Source organism: Lissotriton helveticus, chromosome 3_1 (assembly GCF_964261635.1).
Source record: "Lissotriton helveticus chromosome 3_1, aLisHel1.1, whole genome shotgun sequence".
NCBI lineage: Eukaryota > Metazoa > Chordata > Amphibia > Caudata > Salamandridae > Lissotriton > Lissotriton helveticus.
The window spans coordinates 2118459362-2118477975 of record NC_136061.1 but is presented as its reverse complement, the minus strand read 5'-3'; the positions used below and the strand labels follow the sequence as shown (position 1 = coordinate 2118477975).

At 47.0% G+C, this 18614-nt stretch overlaps 1 protein-coding gene across 1 annotated transcript in view; it reads right to left on the bottom strand.

Moving 5' to 3' along the window:
• The window catches only part of IQGAP1 (IQ motif containing GTPase activating protein 1), a 488190-nt gene that overhangs the window by 227514 nt on the left and 242062 nt on the right, over nucleotides 1–18614 (bottom strand). Inside the window, exon 15 of the mRNA XM_078683320.1 lies at nucleotides 1303–1466. Coding sequence (XP_078539446.1) covers nucleotides 1303–1466 — 164 coding nt within the window. The remainder of the gene's footprint in view (nucleotides 1–1302; nucleotides 1467–18614) is intronic.

The following is an 18614-nucleotide window of genomic DNA, read 5'->3' as shown; positions in this document are numbered from 1 at the left end:
TTATTTTTTATGGGGGAGACCCCCCAAACCCCCCTTTGTTTTTCTTTTCATTTACCACACATGCCTTTACTACGTATTTCGTAGTAAAGGTATGCATGGTAAAGCCTTTAGTTGTAACCAATCATGCGTTGTAGTGCATGCGTGGTAAATGATTTCGTGGAAACGGCTTCGTTGTAGAGGCCGTTTCCCTGTTATTTTGCCATTTTTTTACGATGGTTTAAAGAAATATATTCTGAAAACGATCTTTATTGCGCATAACATCAGGGATCATAATGTCGCCCTACGTTTCTTGGGTGCCTTGGAGGCGCCTACTTTATATTTCAGTGTTGCCTCTTACATCTGGGGAACAATTCGTATTAGAAAAATTATTTTTATTCAGTTCTTTCTTTGAAAGCTGTTTTAACACTGTATGAGTGCATAATTGTTTTTAGCCGTTTTTAATCTAAATGATGTACAGTCAGTTGTACTAGTTGCTCTTTAATGGCCTAATGTGACTGTGCCTAATTAATATTTCTGAACCTGAATTACTGAAATAAATGAAAAACAGAGTTGAACGTAATGCTCATTATAATTTCCCCAAGTCACCACAGCTGATAAAATCACTAGAAACACGCAGGCGACTTTCAGATACCAGGGTTTCCTGAAAACCGAGCCTAATGACGAGGGCAGAATTATTGCACATCAAGTAGGTATTGGAATGTAAATTTCGCACGTTCTGCCTTTTACCATTTTTTTTAGATTATCTCTTCGTCACACAATACACGGTCACCTTTAGTCTTACTTTTTTAATCCACAGATTTCTAATGTACAATCAATCTCGCTATACACGAGCTTCAGTATTTCGTCAAGTGAACCTGAAGTTTCTGTTGTTTAGTTGAAATGTATTAAAACCACAAGGTCCGTGTCAAAGAATCGGGAAGGCTTCCTGTCTGATCCGGCCACTGGATATGGGCCGAATGCCCAACCGGCTGCTGCTGGAGAGGTGGCGGATCAGAAGCTCACCGGAAGTCACCAATGACCCTGAGCTCCGTCCGCTTCCAGGGTCATTCGGGGCTCGGATGACTTCCGCTTCTCCGCATCGCAACATTCTTTCAAGCAAGAGCCCAGAGTGATAGGAGCCCGGAACTGCCCTGTTTGTCACACGTTTCTCTGCTCGACAGTCACTTGCGTATTGCCGACGCTGTTTCGGTACAGACATTCTGGTAAAAACACTTTTATCTCTCGGATCCCATCCCTCTAATTTACTGATCACTTTACTTTTCTCCAGTGCCAGGTTGAAAAGGAGCTGCGCCCACTTCTTACCTGCGCCTTTTCTCTCTTGGCACGGACCAGCGTATCCTGGTAGTGCTGGGCCACGCCAGGCTCCACGTCCTCCAGTTTTGCTGCTGGGAACTGCAAAGCAGCCAGTGTTTTCTTCGGGTCGCCTTCATCCAGCGCTTCATTAATAAGTCCAATGGCTACAATCCCTGAAAATCAAAGATAGACACTTTATGGTTAGAAGATCTTAAGCTGTTAGGTAGGAAAATCGTCATTGTTTATACAAAACCAGCTTTGAGGGCTCAGAATAAATAAAGAATAAACAAGAATCGTGTCCTGCTGGGCCAGCTTAGTATTAATCCATCCTATATAAAAGATGGTAGCCCACTAGCTGCCTCTGGCTAAATCTGGATACATCTGTTTTTGTTCTTAAGGCTACACAAGCAATCAGACTTCTATCTCCTTCCTCAAGCAAGAAATGATTAGGAACGTTGTGGTTTCTCTAAGACCAAGGGGATTTTTGATAGCCCACAAGCCAGTGGCGGCTCCTCTAAGGCGGAGGCGGAACGCCCCACTGATTTCAGTAGTGCAAAATAAGTTGCTAGCAAAACGCTGTTGTTATTTTATTTTTCCCCTGCGGGGCAGGGAAGGGCTAGGCTCTTCATAGAGCAGGGGGATGAGTGGTAAGCATTTAAGTGTGCATGACAGTTTGGCCGTCCGTCTTGGGCTGGCCAAACAGTCATGTGCACTTTGCATGTTCTTCGCCAGACTGCAATGCACAGCCTGGTGAGGAACATGCACAGGCTCCCACTGCCTATCTGAATGCCGACCCACGGCGCTCTTACCAATCACAACAATGCATTGCAGCGTTGTGATTGGCTAAGGGAAAGCGTGTTTGTTTCCTGATTCCATTCCGGAATCATGGAAGAGAAGAGGAGGAAAGACGCGGCCGGCCGAAGAGGCAAAGGAATTTTATCTTTTTTACTCCCCCGCCCATCACCCCCACTTCATCGCTGCGCCTCCTCCTTCTGCCTCACCACCCTTTATCCGAGGCAGCCGCCACTGATGCAAACTGATGCAGTGACCAAAGCATCACTCTTGCCGATTAATCAGCTCTCGATTGATATATATCCTATAATTTCACAGTAAGATCACACTACAGTGGTTATGGTATACTTACATATTGACTGTATAAGTGACGTCTGTGATGTTAGGAAGGAAGAACTGCGGCGCAATAATTTACTTCTGTACAAGTGTAAGTTTCTCTACTGGATTCCTGCAGAGGAGTGGATCAAGTTCCAGGTTTTGTGCATTATGTAGAAATTCCTTTTCTTGCACTTCATTCACTGAATCTAAAAACCCGGCTATCTAAACCTTATATCCGAGACTTTCAGCGTCTCCTCTTCCCAACAACTCACACAAACTACATGGAGCAACAGAGGCTTTTCAGCTTGGGGATCCTGGAGAATAGAAGCCATTTTTAGGTCTCGCGTGCGAACGCAGCGCATGCACTGCTTCGCTAACGAGCCTCTATTGCTGCCGCTTTCTGTCCCGAAGGGAGACAGGAGGTGGCACACGCGGACAGGAGATGTGCACACGTACGGACAGGAGAAGTGCACTCCGTAGGCGCGCACATCTCCTGTTCCCGGAGGCCGGCAGCACGCGCATCGCGCACTTTCACTTTCTCTTCCCCTGTCGGCTTCACGGAGCCAGCTTGCTTCATTCTTCTTAGATTCGCTTTGGGATTCGGACCGTAGGTCCTGAGTTATAAGTACCTAATCTCTTTCACTTGTCCGTTCTGGGGGCCTAGAGTTTTCTGTCGCTGCTAAGGAGGACTGATTGAAATTGAGGGCCCGGCAACAAAGGAGGCCAGTGAGCCTATTGAGATACTAAATTGCTTTCTTAACCAGGACACACTTATAAGGCGGATGAGCAGTAAAGAGTTATAACTTTTGCAGACGAGTTGATTTGTTGTGCAGGCGCATCCAAGGACAAGTTCTGGGCTTGTTATTGCAAAACAATGCAGTTCCTCTCGAGAATATGCGAATCAGGACACGTAAATCCGATTGATCAAATATGCGAGGTATTCGGTGCTACAGACGCTTTGCAATGTACCCAATAATGTTAATTACATATTTTTTAGTTACAATTACTTCACATTGACATTGTTTCAAATAGACTTTAGTGTTTGGCTGTCGATAGTTTTAAACCCCCGTTTGGTATTGGAGTTGTATGTGCATTTCTGTGTGTGTGTACTAATCATGCTAGAAAAGTACTCTTTTGTCCAGCCTGCTCTAGTTTTTCACAGAACTGCCTATTCGTGGTCATAGACCAAATTAACTTTATTGTGTGAGCAAACATTGCCAGAATTGATTATGTAAAATTGCTCAAATAATGATTTCGCTGTTAGGGAGCCAGTGTGGTGAGCAGCATTTCTTTACCGGCTAAAACGTGTGCAAATGATCAAAATCAGAAAAGAAAAAAAAAGTTGTGAAAAAGTGGCTCCAGGTCCCTGGCCTCTCACAGCACTTACTGCCTAGTTCTATACTCTGTGCGGTGCTGGGGTAGAAAAGTTTTGCACACAGACCTGCTTTTTGTGTTTTTTTTAAAGCTGAACCAATCTCTGGGGAAGGAATAAGGGTAACTGCTGAACCCTACAGGATTTCCACTTTTTTCGCCTAGGAAATTACCCACCATTGTTCAAGTTTTGAGATTCTTTTATGACCTGGAGCTAGTTTCTGAATTGGCTTTTATGTGGAATTCTCTCTTTTTATCATCTCAGGGTAATTCGAATGTTGTCTAATCTAATAATAATTTAGACGTAATAGTTGTGTAGCTCCTACAATATATTTCAGGATATTTTTTGTAATCCTGGGTACGTTTATATTTAGACATATTTGATTTTTGATTACTTTTCCTAGTGTATTTATCGGTAATAACATAAAGACACCTACCATGTTGGTAATTTACTTGCCAGTTAGTAATCGCTGTTGAAACTTACATCGTTTAGATGTGAATGGTCCATGTAAGGCCGGGATGCAGGTCTTTACTGCAAACCTGAAATTGTGTTCTACCTAGTGGCTGTTTACCATGCCTGCCTACACATCCGGTCCTTGGATGCTTGATTCCGGTCTGGGAAAGACATGGCTTGATAGTTAGGACTGGACTGTTCCCATGAGGCACAGGGTCCGAGCTGATTTGCATATAGCCAGTGTCTAACTCAGGGTGGTGTGGAGTGCAAATAAACGATGGATTTAGGCCCAGATCCTTGTACTGGGGTGAATGTATGACATTGTTCTACATTCTGTCCATCAACTGTGTTTTTTGCAATTTTCACCCCGAGTGGGCTGGGTATGCTCAGACGTGAGTCCCAGGCTCTCCACACCACTGGAGTCAAGCTATCCAAGCTGATGAAGGCTGATAGCCAGAAACCGGTCCTTGGATGCTTGATTCCGGTCTGGGAAAGACATGGCTTGGTAGTTTGGACTGGACTGTTCCCATGAGGCACAGGGTCAGAGCTGATTTGCATATAGCCAGTGTCTAACCCAGGGTGGTGTGGAGTGCAAAAAAACGATGGATTTAGGCCCAGATCCTTGTACTGGGGTGAAAGTATGACATTGTTCTACATTCTGTCCATCAACTGTGTTTTTTGCAATTTTCACCCCGAGTGGGCTGGGTATGCTCAGACGTGAGTCACAGGCTCTCCACACCACTGGAGTCAAGTTATCCAGGCTGATGAAGGCTGATAGCCAGAAACCGGTCCTTGGATGCTTGATTCCGGTCTGGGAAAGACATGGCTTGGTAGTTCGGACTGGACTGTTCCCATGAGGCACAGGGTCAGAGCTGATTTGCATATAGCCAGTGTCTAACCCAGGGTGGGGTGGAGTGCAAAAAAACAATGGATTTAGGCCCAGATCCTTGTACTGGGGTGAATGTATGACATTGTTCTAGATTCTGTCCATCAACTGTGTTTTTTGCAATGCCTACACATCTTAACATGCTGTTTATATTACGTGATAGAGCAACATAGTAGAAATATTACTGCGCTCTGAGCAGCAGTGTTTACAAGTGTTTTTGCTGCAGACATTTACCTAACCAACGGAGGCTGCTGAGTGGGCTCTATGGCACTTAATGCAGCAAGATTGGCAACTGGACTTTCTCTCAACAGGAGAGGGCCGGCTGGGCATCGCACCAGGCCACGAAAAAACACCTATATTTCGACTGCTGGCACTCCCCAGGCCCTCAGGCTGACAGGACCCGACCGTCAGCTAAACACACCCAACAATATGGTAGATTGTTTTTCTGAAAGGGATAAAAAGCGAATTCCAAAATTGTTCGCCCGTGCAGAACGTGCTCTGTTGCTTTCTGCCGCATGTGTGAGCCGAGGCTGTAGGAGAGGTTGTTAAGTACATCCTGCCTAAGTTTGGAAATGTTGAGTGTGTTGGGAATAGAAAAGAGGAGGACCGGAGATAGAAAGGACGAGGGCCATGGTGCCTAAAGTAAAGGCCCATTCGGATACTGGTATAGCAGTAGCGATAGTGATTTACATACAGCTGTGAGGGGCTTGCAGTACAACACATCAGAGTTGCTTTAGACAGATAGGGAGATGAACACTGAGCTGAAGGCCACGCTTTACATACTAGCGAGTGTCTGGGAAGATTGCAACTGGTTTTACTATGTGCTTTACATAGAGGCTGTATGAAACTGGCATGGCAATAGTGCCTCAGATACAGGGGGTATGGACATAGCGTGACAGCGGTGTTATACTTATAGCGTAACTGGTAAATTGGCACAGCAAATATGCTTCACATACTGTTTGTTTAAAGTTGTAGGAAGGTGGATATCTGACTATGGTTACCCCCAACTTTTTGCCTGGTGTTTTGCTGGTTTTTGACTTAGTTGGCCTGGGATCCTGCTATCCAGGACCCCAGGCTTCCTGCTTTCTCTGTTAAAATGGATTCCATGTACCTTAGGTACATATCTAATTGGTACTGGGCCACCTTATCAGTCCCTGTACCCAGGGCATAGGTGTACCCAGGGCCTACCAGAGGCTGAAGCATGTATTATGCCACCCCTGGCTGGCCATCTAAATCTGACACAACTGGCTGCATGACAGCTGGGGCAAGGTGGTGTAAACACCCTTTGCTGTAGATATAGTATACCTATATCTAACCCTAAAATGGACACATATATTCCTATCAGTCACTCCTTTGGAAGGCCTTATCAATCCTGAAGGCAGAGTGCTTGGAATTATGTGAGATGGCGCTCTGGCATGAGCTGAGCCCGTTTGCAGCTTGCGGAACCAAGTCCTAATAGCTGTTCCATGATAACGCTATACCATATACTCTTAAGTGCATTATCAACCTCGCGGTTAAATGCTAACTCTGGTATAACATTATCAAAACATGTCGAGTAAGGTGTCATACGATTTGGAATACTACCTGTTGGACTTGGGCCTTAGGGCAGGTTCACCCCTAATCTTTTTGCTTTTGTTTGTGACCCAGAGTTAGTGATTTTTTGGGTCTCTGCGCACTTTTTCCCTGTGTCCCAGAGTAAAGTGCGTGCGTGTAGTATGGCTGGCCTGCCTTCCCATGGGAATGCATGGGGAATGTGTGTGTCCATGTTAGTTCCTGATGTGTGGGGAGTGCAGGCTCGAGTTTGGTATGTATGAACTCGTGAGAATGAATGCTGCGCAATGGTATGTGCGGCTTGTATGTGTCTAGAAGGGAAGTGCTACTTCTGGACATTGATGTATGTGTGCAGTGAGGATACTGGAGCGTGATTGGCTGGAGCTGGCTGGCATGCCAGGCTCCAGGAAGTCTGGATGAGTCTGCCCGGCGGTGAGTGTGAAATCAGCATGAGTGATGTGTGGGAGGAGTGCACCTGGGTCCTTGATGGGCTGGGGTTTTCCCCACACAATGCTGGCTCCGCCCCCCTGTGGTGTGTCTAACGACCCTAGCCCTGCCAGTAAATAAAATGGGTGGTTGGGCCATCAAGGGTACTCCCGAACCAGCTGCAACTGGTTTTCCCCCACCCTGCACCCTGAAGACAAAGGATTTCACAGTATAAGAAGGGGCTGTGTCCCCATACAATTTGTTCTACTTTTGGATCCTTGCCAGAGGGGGCTGTTGCTGCTGCTGGGGCCAGGAGGACCGCCACTTGGACTGTCTCCCTGCCTGGAGACCCAGTGTGCTGGCTCTGGCCCAGCCTTGCCCCCCTGCCTGCCTCCAGACCCTGCTGGAGCTTTGCTTTCATGCCCCTAGCGCTTGGGAGCGCTTAATTGCCTGCTAGCGCTGTGGAGCGCTTTTTTTGACTTTCACGGCTGCCCACGCCGCATTTTTGCCGTGTGCTCTGCCCCCCTAAGCGCTGGGTGCGCTTTATTTAGATTATAGCGCTTTGGAGCGCTTTGCCAGGCCAAGCGAGTGCCCACCTCACTTTATATTTAATTTGGGAGCCGGTGCCCACCCGGCATTGCCCCGTGGTTATTCTATTTAAAGCCGGAGCCCACCCAGCATTGCCCCGTGATCCCCGCCGTCCCCGGGTCGAGGAGAAACCGAGAGAGAGAGAGCCGCTGACATCACCCGGAGAGCCGCGCTGCCATTGGCTAAGGCAGCGGGAGGCTCGCCGGGCGACTCGCGCTCCGATTGGCTGTCGGCCTGAGGAGCAGGAAGCAGCCTGCGTCGGCCGTCCTGAGGATCCCGAGTGAAGGGAGAGCCCCGGACCTCCGCCGCAGCCGGAAAGCAGCGTGACTGAGTGCCAGGACACCGCCGGAGCCCCGAGGAGAGAGAGCTCCCGCCCAGCGTCCCTGAAACAGCCGGTGAGTGTGGGTGGGCCTCGTTGGTGCTCCTGGGCGGACCCCATTGTTTCCTTGAGCCCCGAGAGGCTCCAGGCGTCCCGGGGGTGATAGAGCGGCCCCGGTTGGCAGCGGGCCGCTCCGACGTCCATGCTGAGTCCACGAAGGACTACAACAGCCCTACATTTGTGATTAGGAGCCCCGAGGCTCTGGGGGCCATTTGTATATTTCGAGCCCCGTGAGGCTCCACGCCACAGGCGATCTACGAGCCACGAGGCTCCCCACGCCCGCATTTGTTCGTCGAGCCCTGAAAGGCTCAAGGCCATTTCCTGTGCTTTAGAGCCCCGAGAGGCTCAGTGTCCCATTTGGTTTTGCGAGCTCAGAGAAGCTCGAGGGGGCATTTGTTCTACAGAGCCTGAGAGAAGGCTCACAGCACCCATATTTGTTCTAGAGCCCCAGAGAGGCTCTTGGGTGCCAATCAGTGTTCTTGAGCCCACGAGGCTCCAACGTGTGCCCATTTGTGATTCACAACTGTCCAGCACTTAGTGGACAGTTGCTACGTTTAGGCTTGTGTGCTGTGCTGCCTGCGCAGCTTCCCTGACATTGAGACTCAGGGCATTTCAGCCCTTGCGAGGCCAGTTGGCCTGAGGGACATTTCTAGTGTTGTGCTACATGCACCCTGCGCAATTTATGATTTACTGCTTATGTGATTCCTGCGCAAATGTTCTACCTGCACCTCTGAATATGTTTTAATGTTTCATGTGCAATTGTTTGTTATTACCTTTGCTAAAAGTGACCTGCTTAGGTGATTCTTTATGTTTTTATTCCCCTTTGCTAAAAGTGACCTGCTTAGAGGAATGTTTGTTTACCTTTGCTAAAAGTGACCTGCTTAGGTAATTGTTTATGGTATTTCCCCTTTGCTAAAAGTGACCTGCTTAGAGGATTGTTGATGTTGTATTGCCTTTGCTAAATGTGACTTGCTTAGGTGATTATTTTAGGTTTCCTTCCCTTTGCTAAATGTGACTTGCTTAGGTGATGGTTTTCCTTCCATAGGTCCTGATGATAAGGTCCTAGTTCCCTGCGTGATTTCCCTACAGTGTTTAGGGTGGCGTAGGAGGTATTTTCCCTTTACCAGTAGTTACTGGTTGTATGCTACATTTACTATTTCTGTGTTACAGTCATTATATGTTGATGTGCTAAGTGTTATACCTACAAGTATTATTTCTAAAAAGTGCATACCCCTGACAGTGGTCCAGGTGGCCCTGTCCTGTACATAATCCCTTGTAAACCTTGCCCGTGCCTGTTGGCACATTGTAAAGTGTGTGTGTTATCTAATGTGTTTTTATTATTATAATACAAAGGCTATTTTTGATATAACCTTGTGTGGAGTTTCCTTTGTGGTGGGCCTAGGGTGTTGTCGCTGGGGTGCGTGCGCGAATACTTAACTCATACCGCCTCCAAGTTTAGCCTTGCTGCTCGCGCCACGTTACCTAGAGGGTGAGCAGGGGTTGCCTTGGTGTGTGACTCCCTTGCCCTGACTTGGAAGTGGTGGTCTCTGACTGACGTTGGCGCAAGCCTTGGCCAGCCAGAGATCCCGTTTCTAACACTACCCCCTCGCCAATTCTGGCGACGGGGGTAGCATTCCACTCTTCTAGAGGGACACGACATGTATGTAACTGTGAACCCCGGTTAAAGTTAACTCGAGCCTCAGCATCACAAAATGGATGCTGCCACCACAGACACAAGTCTGACCTCCTGCTGCTGGGAGTCCTTCCAGCGAGGATGGCCTGGACAAAGGGTTTCCTGCCTTGTGAGGTGCTAGCACCACCCCAGACAGGATTTTGTGTATTGAGGTAGGGAGGCCTGAAAGGAATGAGACATGCCTGGGGCACACAAGGTGCTCTGTGCATACACCGGTTCAAACCAGTTGCTGGGGCATCCCTGCCCCAGCTCTGGCGGGAAACCGGACAAAGGATAGGGGGTGTAACCACCCCCCTTCCTGGTCCCACCCAGGGGAGGGACCTAGTCAGTAGTGCAGCCCCCTTTAGGAGAATAAAGGTAGGAGCTGGTCCCATTCCAAATTAGATTATCCTGAACTATTCAACAAGAAGAAACTCTGGCCTTCGACGTTCTACTCCACAGAAGACTGAAGAATCCCCCTTGTGGGCAAGGAGTGTCCACCCTGCAAATGCAGGCACCATCAAGCGTCCAGCGGCTTCACTTTGTCGTCTTCCCTCGAGGATCCAGACTTCAGAGCCCGACAAGACCCGGATTCCCAGACCTCTCCGACCTCAACTCACATCTGCAGCAAAGCTGAGACCCGTGAGTGCGACGAGACACGTGGGACCGGTCATCTTGAACGAACCTGCACTTCGCTTCCAGCACGACTCCCGAGGTAAACTCGACCAAGTGCTTTGGGGACTGAGAAGCCCCAGCCCCGAGCAGCCCCTGCACCGAAGATCAGCCCTCCAGCATCCACGAGATCTGCGTGGGGCCCTTCTGCTTGTTTGCTGCTCGACGGGTTGTCTGGTCACTTGCCGGCTGGCTAGTGGCCTCCTAGACGACGAACCTTTGAATCTTCACTGCTGGTCTGGTTGCTCCATACTGGCCCTTGCTCCCTTCCAAGAGAGGGGCACCCCGGACTCTCCTAGTCCGCACCAGACGTCTTTTCCCTTCACCGCGTGGGTTGCCTTTGCCAAGGCCTGTTGAGTCCAATCCCGGATCCGACACCGCCGACAGCGAGAGCCTGCGTGGGACAGCTCGTGCCTCCATCCTGGTCGTCGAAGACGCCTCCTGGTCAACGTGGCTGCAGAGTCAAGCGTCCACTCTTCACCTGTTCGCGACGAAGACATCTGGTTCCTTCCTGGTTCCACTCCAGTCACTGGCTAGTGACTGTGAACATTGTCCCCTCTGCTTTCAGGTCTCCTTCTTCAACAATCCACCCTTGGATTGCACCGGACATCTTCCTCCTGGTCGCCTGCAGCATCTTTTCTTTCAGGCTCCATTGACTTCAACGCGAGAACCCGACGCACTTTGACACCTATGCACCCGCCGCCCGTGGGTGAGGTAACAAGAGCATTTCGGTGCTCAAGGGTAGTTTAACTGTCCTAGTGTCCAGTTCCACAGTCGTTTTAGTCCTACCTAGTCAGGATTGTCCGTACTCACCTTAAACTTGAACTGTACTGTCCATAGACGTTGTTACGCATCTCGCGTGTGAGTTCACACTCTGCACACGCGTTCCGTGGGCCTCCTATTACTTACCTGAAGTTAGTGTAGCGTGGTCCCATCGATCCTACAGCCTCTGGACAGCTCCATTCCTTTTATCGACTTTCACATTCCACTTACTTAGTATATGGTTTGTCGTGCCCCTAGGGCACCATTGTAATTTTGTGCAACTTGTAGTATTGTTCGTAAGAGATTGTCATGTGCTTAGCCCTCTGACCTCATAAAGAGTTCAGAGGTGTTGTTATTAATAAATATACTGTTTATTTTCATAACAACCTGTGTGGTGTCCTTTCATCTGGTATTCAAGGGGTTATATTGTGGTAAAACAGCTGGCTTCACATGCCAAAAGAGTTTAGCCTAAGACTGCTTTGTCCATGCTACCATTAAGATAGCTGGTCTATAAGGTTGACTTACAACCAATCACCATAAGGGTTGTTTGGACTGATACAAGGTGATCACTAGAACTAGTGAGCATCATATATCAGGCCAACTTCTCACAAAAGTGATACCACAGTTGTGCTGTAGTTACTGTGTATGTGAACGGGCACAAAATTGGTACTTTTTAAGCTGGGGGCCAGCACAGGACCTAGTAAGGCAATGTGTGCTGTCTGTTCTAGGGCAGTGTGTACATAAGCATCCTGACAGTAGAGATTATCCTGCTGTCTGAGTCTGGAAGATCAGTCAGTCATCGGAGGGCGAGAATTATCAGTACTAAACATCGATCCCTGAGCAACACCTGTACTGACCTCATGAGCTTCCGCAAACTCCTGAAAACATGGCTATTCAAACAGGCATACTAGTAACACCTCAGTATAATTCCTTTAGAGCAGCGCCAAGAAACCAACCGGTGTACGTGCGCTCTACAAATAAAGTTTAACATAACATTTAACATAACATTCTATCCCTCCACTATCCTTTTTCAATACAAGTAACAAACTCGCATGACCACCGCTCAAATAATTTCATATTCCCATATACTAATTTCCCCAATAATCCTGTTTGGGTTCCAGAGTAGCGTGCTATCCACTAAAAAGCGCTTTAAAACCCTATTAGGGGTAGCAAGTGCTATATGAATGCAAACCCTACTCTCTTTTATCATTCCACTATCCTTTTCAATCCAAATAACAGAGTAACATTTCCACTGCTCAAAATAATTTCATATTTCCTGATACTAATTCACCACTAATCTTTTTTGGGTTCCAGAGTAGCGTGCTAATCGCCGAAAAAGCGATTTGGCACCTTATCAGGGGTTGTAAGAGTTACAATACCTATCGTGGTCCTGTTCGCCTTGTAGGCTCACAACATAATAGAGGGCATGGATTTTAATGATGAGTCAAAAATGGGCATGTCAAACATGGGTAGTGGGTCTGCTAAGAGGTGAGAGACCCTTCATTTATATAAAGAGTTAGGTGAAGATCTGTACAAGAGCACACAATTCCCCTTCTCACAAGCCATAGACAAGAAAATATTCTGGTATTTGAATGGACTTTTTGGGTGTAATGATGCGAGAAGCATTAACTGATAACATACCAGTTTCCCCAGTGTTTTCGATTTATTGCATGGATATCAATTCACCTAAAATGAGAGGGGCGGGGAGATTGCTCGCGCTTTGACCCATTATGACATCAAATAGTTGAGGAATTGCATTGCCCATCGTCCTCAACAGCCTCCTAATTTGGTTATGAGACGATGGTAGACGTTGATGGGGGGAACTCTGCAAAAAATAAGCAGTCTTGTTTACTTTCTGTCCCCGACTTCTATTATTTAGGGCTATGGCCCACCTAATTCTGAGTCTGACTCCTCAGCAATAGCAAACACAAGACGATGGACGGAGTGCTGAAACTTTTCACCACCCCAGTTTGGACCCAGCCATATGCAAATCAGTCTTGACCCTGTGCCTCATGGGACCAGTCCAGCCTGAACTGCCAGGCCAGGTCCTCCCTGGACTGGAAACAAACATCCTCCGACCAGTTTCGGGGTAATACCCCTCATCAGCCAGGCTAGCTTGAATCCAGTGGCAAAGTGAGCAAGGGACCCCCATCTGGGCCTTCCCTGCCAACTTAGGGCGAACAAAGCAAACACATGGAAATGATGAACGGAGTGCTGAATCTTTTCAAACACTCACCCCCAGTCACAGATCTGGGTTGAACCCATCATCATTCTTTAACTTACTTCGCTACCCCACTTTGGACCCAGCCATATGCAAATCAGTCTTGACCCGGGGCCTCATGTTAACAGTTCAGCTCGAACTGCCAGGCCAGGCCCTCCCTGGAAAGGAAACAAGTATCCTGGGACCGGTTTTGGGGTAACACCCCTCATCAGTCAGGCTAGCTTGAATCCAGTGGTAAAGTGAGCAAGGGCTCCATGTCTGGGCATACCCTGCCAAGGGTCCTAAGTCTGGGCATACCCTGCCAACTTAAGGTGAACAAAGCAAACACAATATCAGCCACTGTTCTACTACTTTACACTCCTCATGATATAAGAAACCCCTCTGGTGGTGGCTCTTTTTCCCTTCTTGCTGCCAAACCCAGGAACTCTTTATCCCTTATTACCGATGTCGCCTCCACCTCAACAGTCTTTAAGGGCAGCTTAAAATATGGCTTTCCCACTCAGAGATAGTTTCTTTTGCTTCTCCCTATGATGTTTTCCTCTTTCTTCATGGGCCAGGGCGGTCTATGAGTAGGAGGGCGGTTAAAAAATCTTTTTCATCAATAAATTCATTAATTCATGACCCCTGTGGCTGGCACTGGAAGATCCAGGAGAACATTTTCAGATACCCACTTTAGGCATAATAAACATGAACTTGGACACGTTCATTCTGAGGCATCAGATCCTTATTCTATGAAATCCTGATAACCACATACAGAAGCTACAATGGCAAATATACAAGAACACTGAACGAAAAAGAGAAAGGATGAAAACATCTCCAACATCTACAAAAACTTCGAACCCCAGCCTGCCGCCACTGAAAGTCGTAGCCTCCTCGTTCCCACAATTGCAACCCCTGACCACTGGATAACAGCTTGGGACCAGCTTATCACGCAAAGCACCAGCGAAATACTACTGTTCATTCACTCAGGAGCACCCATGGACCCATGTCCCCACTACATGTTCAACCTCAGGAACAAGACCATCAGCGACAAGCTCACAGCCATCTTCAACGCATCCATCACCATGGCCACCTTCCCAGATGAATGGAAATACAGTTTTAAAATCACTCCTCAAGAAACCGTTCGCCTAACTCGACAAGCTTAAAAACTACCGGCCCATCTCCCTGTTCCCCTTTCCCGCCAAAGTCTACGAAAAGGTCACCAACAGCCAACACATTGAATACCTGGAAAACAACAATCTTCTGGTTGCATCCCAATCCTGATTCTGCACGAAAGTAGGTTACGTTTGAAGTATTATAAACAGATAGAGGAGTAGGAAACACACCTTTAAGGATCCATTATAGAGTAAAATTCATGTGTGATTCTTTCTTGCGAACATTTAATCTGGCCAATTTTCATTCAAATATTTATGCAAATATTTCAATAAGAAAATAAAAGACAAAGGACTGTAAACTTTTCAAAGAATCACGAGTTCACAACCCTTGGCCCCTCACAAAGTAAAGATTTATGCCAGCTGTTGTGTTTCCTTTAGTTATCTTACGCTACCAGCAAAACATTGAGCAATGCTGCCATTTGCATGGCCTTGTAAGGACCCTAAAAATCTGAGGCGCTTTTTATAGTTTTGGAACTTCTCATTAATTGACATGTTGGCACAGTGCTATTGTCTTTTGTCAGCCAAGATTTACCTCCTCAATACTTTGTCTTCATATTGGTTCAGTGAGATGAATAAGGCGGAAGTAAGTGTGCACATGCTTTTTCTACAGCACAAACCAATCCAAATCAGCAGAAGGACTGTAGATGGTAAAAGACAACCATAAAGTCGACATGCAAGATGAGAGAAAGCTGGGTTGTGGACGGTTAATGCATTGTGATGTAGTGTTCTTTAAAGAGGTGAGTCCTCAACTCTTTTCTAAATGGGAGCAGCATTGGGACAGTCCTGATAGATATTGCGATGTTCTTCAAGATCCTGGGTGCATAGATGGAATAGGCTTGCTGTCTTGTTTTTTCTTTTTTACACTTCTTAATTTGCAGTCTTAAGGTGTGCAGAGATTCAGCAGAGATGGTGAGCTTGTCTGCAACATATGTGGGGGTGTTGACTGTGGTGTGTCCAGTCTGGCAAGGGTTCTCTGTACTGTACTTTGTGTATGGTTGTGTCTGATGTAGGACCCTGCTGTTCTGATCCAGAGAACAAAGGAGCTGGATAATAACATAACAATAAACGTGTATTTTTCAGTATTAAGATACCCATAATTGAACATGTGCTTTAAAATGTGTTATGTTATGTTCAAAACAGTAAATATTTGTGATTTGCCAGGCCAGGAGTGTCTTTGCATACATGATCATTGCGAACCTTGTTCTGTTGATGCACCGCTTGGTGTCAGTTTCCGATATGTCACAAGTAAAGCAAGATGCTATTTTATTTTTTGTACTCCGTTGGTGATATACTGTGTTATAAGAACAAAGCCATACTAATGCAGACTATGCAATCTACAAGTGGTTAATAATAACAATAATTTTAACCTATACCTCAGTATCAAGTCACATGATTGATGCCACCCTTCACATCAGACACCAAGAAATTGACATGTGGAGGTTCACACGGATAATCCCTCAGCGCAACCCTTTTCAACATATACATGACACACTTGCCAACATCTTCCGTTCACAAGACTACAGATACAGCCAGAACCACCTTCACCAACTGCATGACAATATTAGAAAACTGGCTGCGAACCAACTGCCTGCAGCTCAACTCCGACAAAACGAAAGTACTGGTCTTCGGCAACAAGACCTCCCCCATGGAACTCCACCTGGTGGCTATTAGATCTAGGACCAACAACCACACCCACAGCCCATGCAAGAAATCTAGGAATCATCCTAGATGACAAGCTTAACATGATGGATCAAGTCAATGCAGGGTGCACCTGGAGCTTCTACATCCTACACATGCACGACTCATACTCGACCTTCCATGGTGCACCTACATCACACCGCAACTCAGGAAGCTTCACTGGCTCCCCATTCACAAGTGCAGCCAATTCGAACTTCTCAAACACACACAAAACCATGCACAACATGATACCAGAATACCTGAACAGCCGCATACACTTTTAGAAACCCACCAGACACCTATGCTCTACCGCACTCACTTGCACAAATTTCCTGCAACAGCAAAACTGGAGGTCGCTCCTTCGCCTACATCGCACCCAAGACGTTGATCGACCTCCCTTAACATATCAGAGCCTCCTCCACATTTCTTGAGTTCCACAAGAAGCTTAAGACCTAGCACTTTGTATAAGCACCATGGGAATCACAATTCTACACACCTTCCCAAGCGCCTGGATCCCATCTTGGGTGATTAATGCTCTACACAAATCAATATAACATCTGCTTCATGAATATTCGCTTCATTCGTTGTAATCTAAGTCGTCTAGCAGGAAAGTCTTCTTGATGGTGTCATCCACATATTTCGCTTTCCTTTTCTTATGATGATTCCTTTATACTTTTGACTGTGAAAAATGTCATAGTAACACAAACTGGTGCAAACATCTGTTCTCATTTAGTGAAAATGAATGAACTTTGTGTGGCATATATGGAAGCTATTTTTTGCCTGTGGCAAAAGAATGTTTATGCATATATGTCACTGTAATTTTCTATTTCCTGCTACAGTTTAATAAACCAAAAGAAATTTGCAATTCATTTCTGGTTTTAGTGAATTCACGAAACACCTTTCTGAGGGCCACGGACATAACAGGGTCTACTGCGCACAGCCTACTGCTCTTAATGTACCGGGGCCTGACCTACTATGGAGCCTGCTCAACTGGGTCAAGTATCCCTTCTGCACTTGACTTTCAGTGGTAGCTCTGGTTGAGCAGTCAAGGGGGGGAAGTGTAGATACAGGCCAGTGGACACGACTCAAATGAAAAGTGCAAATAGTATGAATAATATATACATGTCCAGCCAAATACTTGCTTTTATAAGAAAACTAAGTTTTTTATTTCTAACTGCTCTAGTTAGCAGCTGGTCCATGAGCGCAAAGATGCAGAAAGTTGGCTTTACACGGCGGGGATTGTCATGTCTTTATTCTCAACTGGAGCCCAGTAGAGTGCAACGTCGTCCATGGCATCCTCAGCAGTCTCAGCGGTTAGCCAGGGATAGTTTTCAACCCACTGAATGTAGCCTCAGTCTCTTCTTTGAGTGGCAACGTTGGTACCGGAAGCCCCTCCTGGCATATGGGGTTGCCGTGGTCCAGGGTGGTTGGGGTGCAGGTTCCGCTATAAAGTGCTGACGGTGAGACAGTTACGTGTCCCAGCACTACTCACAGTAGCAACTTTACCGATAACCCCCTCTTGCATATGGTATCAGCGCAGCGGTACAGACTTGTTCTACCGTGCACGGTGCTTAACTCCCATCTCAAACCTCAGCGTCCCTCTCCTGCAATGCTGGGGTCACCGAGCCAACAATGCACACAGGTAACAACCCGAATGGTGTACAGCTGTTCCCCCACACCTCGCTCACGGAGTCCTCTCATCAGGGCTCCCCATTGAACCTTGCTCCCTCCAACTCTTTCCTCTTCCTCTCAGGGCACCCTGCTCTTCGCAATAAGGCAGGTGCTGGTGCTTCAGGCTCCAGGACAGGTTATCTAGGTTTCCAGGGTGATGTCCCCTCACACAGCATGGAGACCAGCAGGCCCTACCCTGCAGGCCAGTCAGAGGCAGAAGGCTTGCACAGCTTCCCCCCTCACACAGCCTGTATGCCTGCTTGGCAGAAGACAAATTTGGAGGTTTCAACCTACCCTTCTTATAGTCCTTTTCCAAACACCAAATGTGTTTGAGGGTCCGAGTCTTTGAAGTTGTATGTTGGGGTTCTCCTTCTTTTAAACTGTACATTTCTCCTTTTCTTCTTTCCTCCTGAAAAGGATGTCTGTCACAGCAGGCATGACTTTGAAACTGATTGACTTACAACACATTTCATGGGACGGACCAGAGTTCACACCAGGATGTCAACCACAGTGATATATACATCAAAAGGTTAATCCAAGGCTCCCAGCTCTACTCTTTATTATTCCCTTATCAGCCCTGTTGGACAAGGCCCTTTCTGCAGGGCCATCCCCAGACTTTCTGCCTTCAGCCTACAGTGTTCTGAACGAGGTATTGTTAGCGTTTAGGACTCTGCACACTTTACCACTGTTAAAGTGCTTGTGCTTTCTCCTTTCCACATGGTAAAAT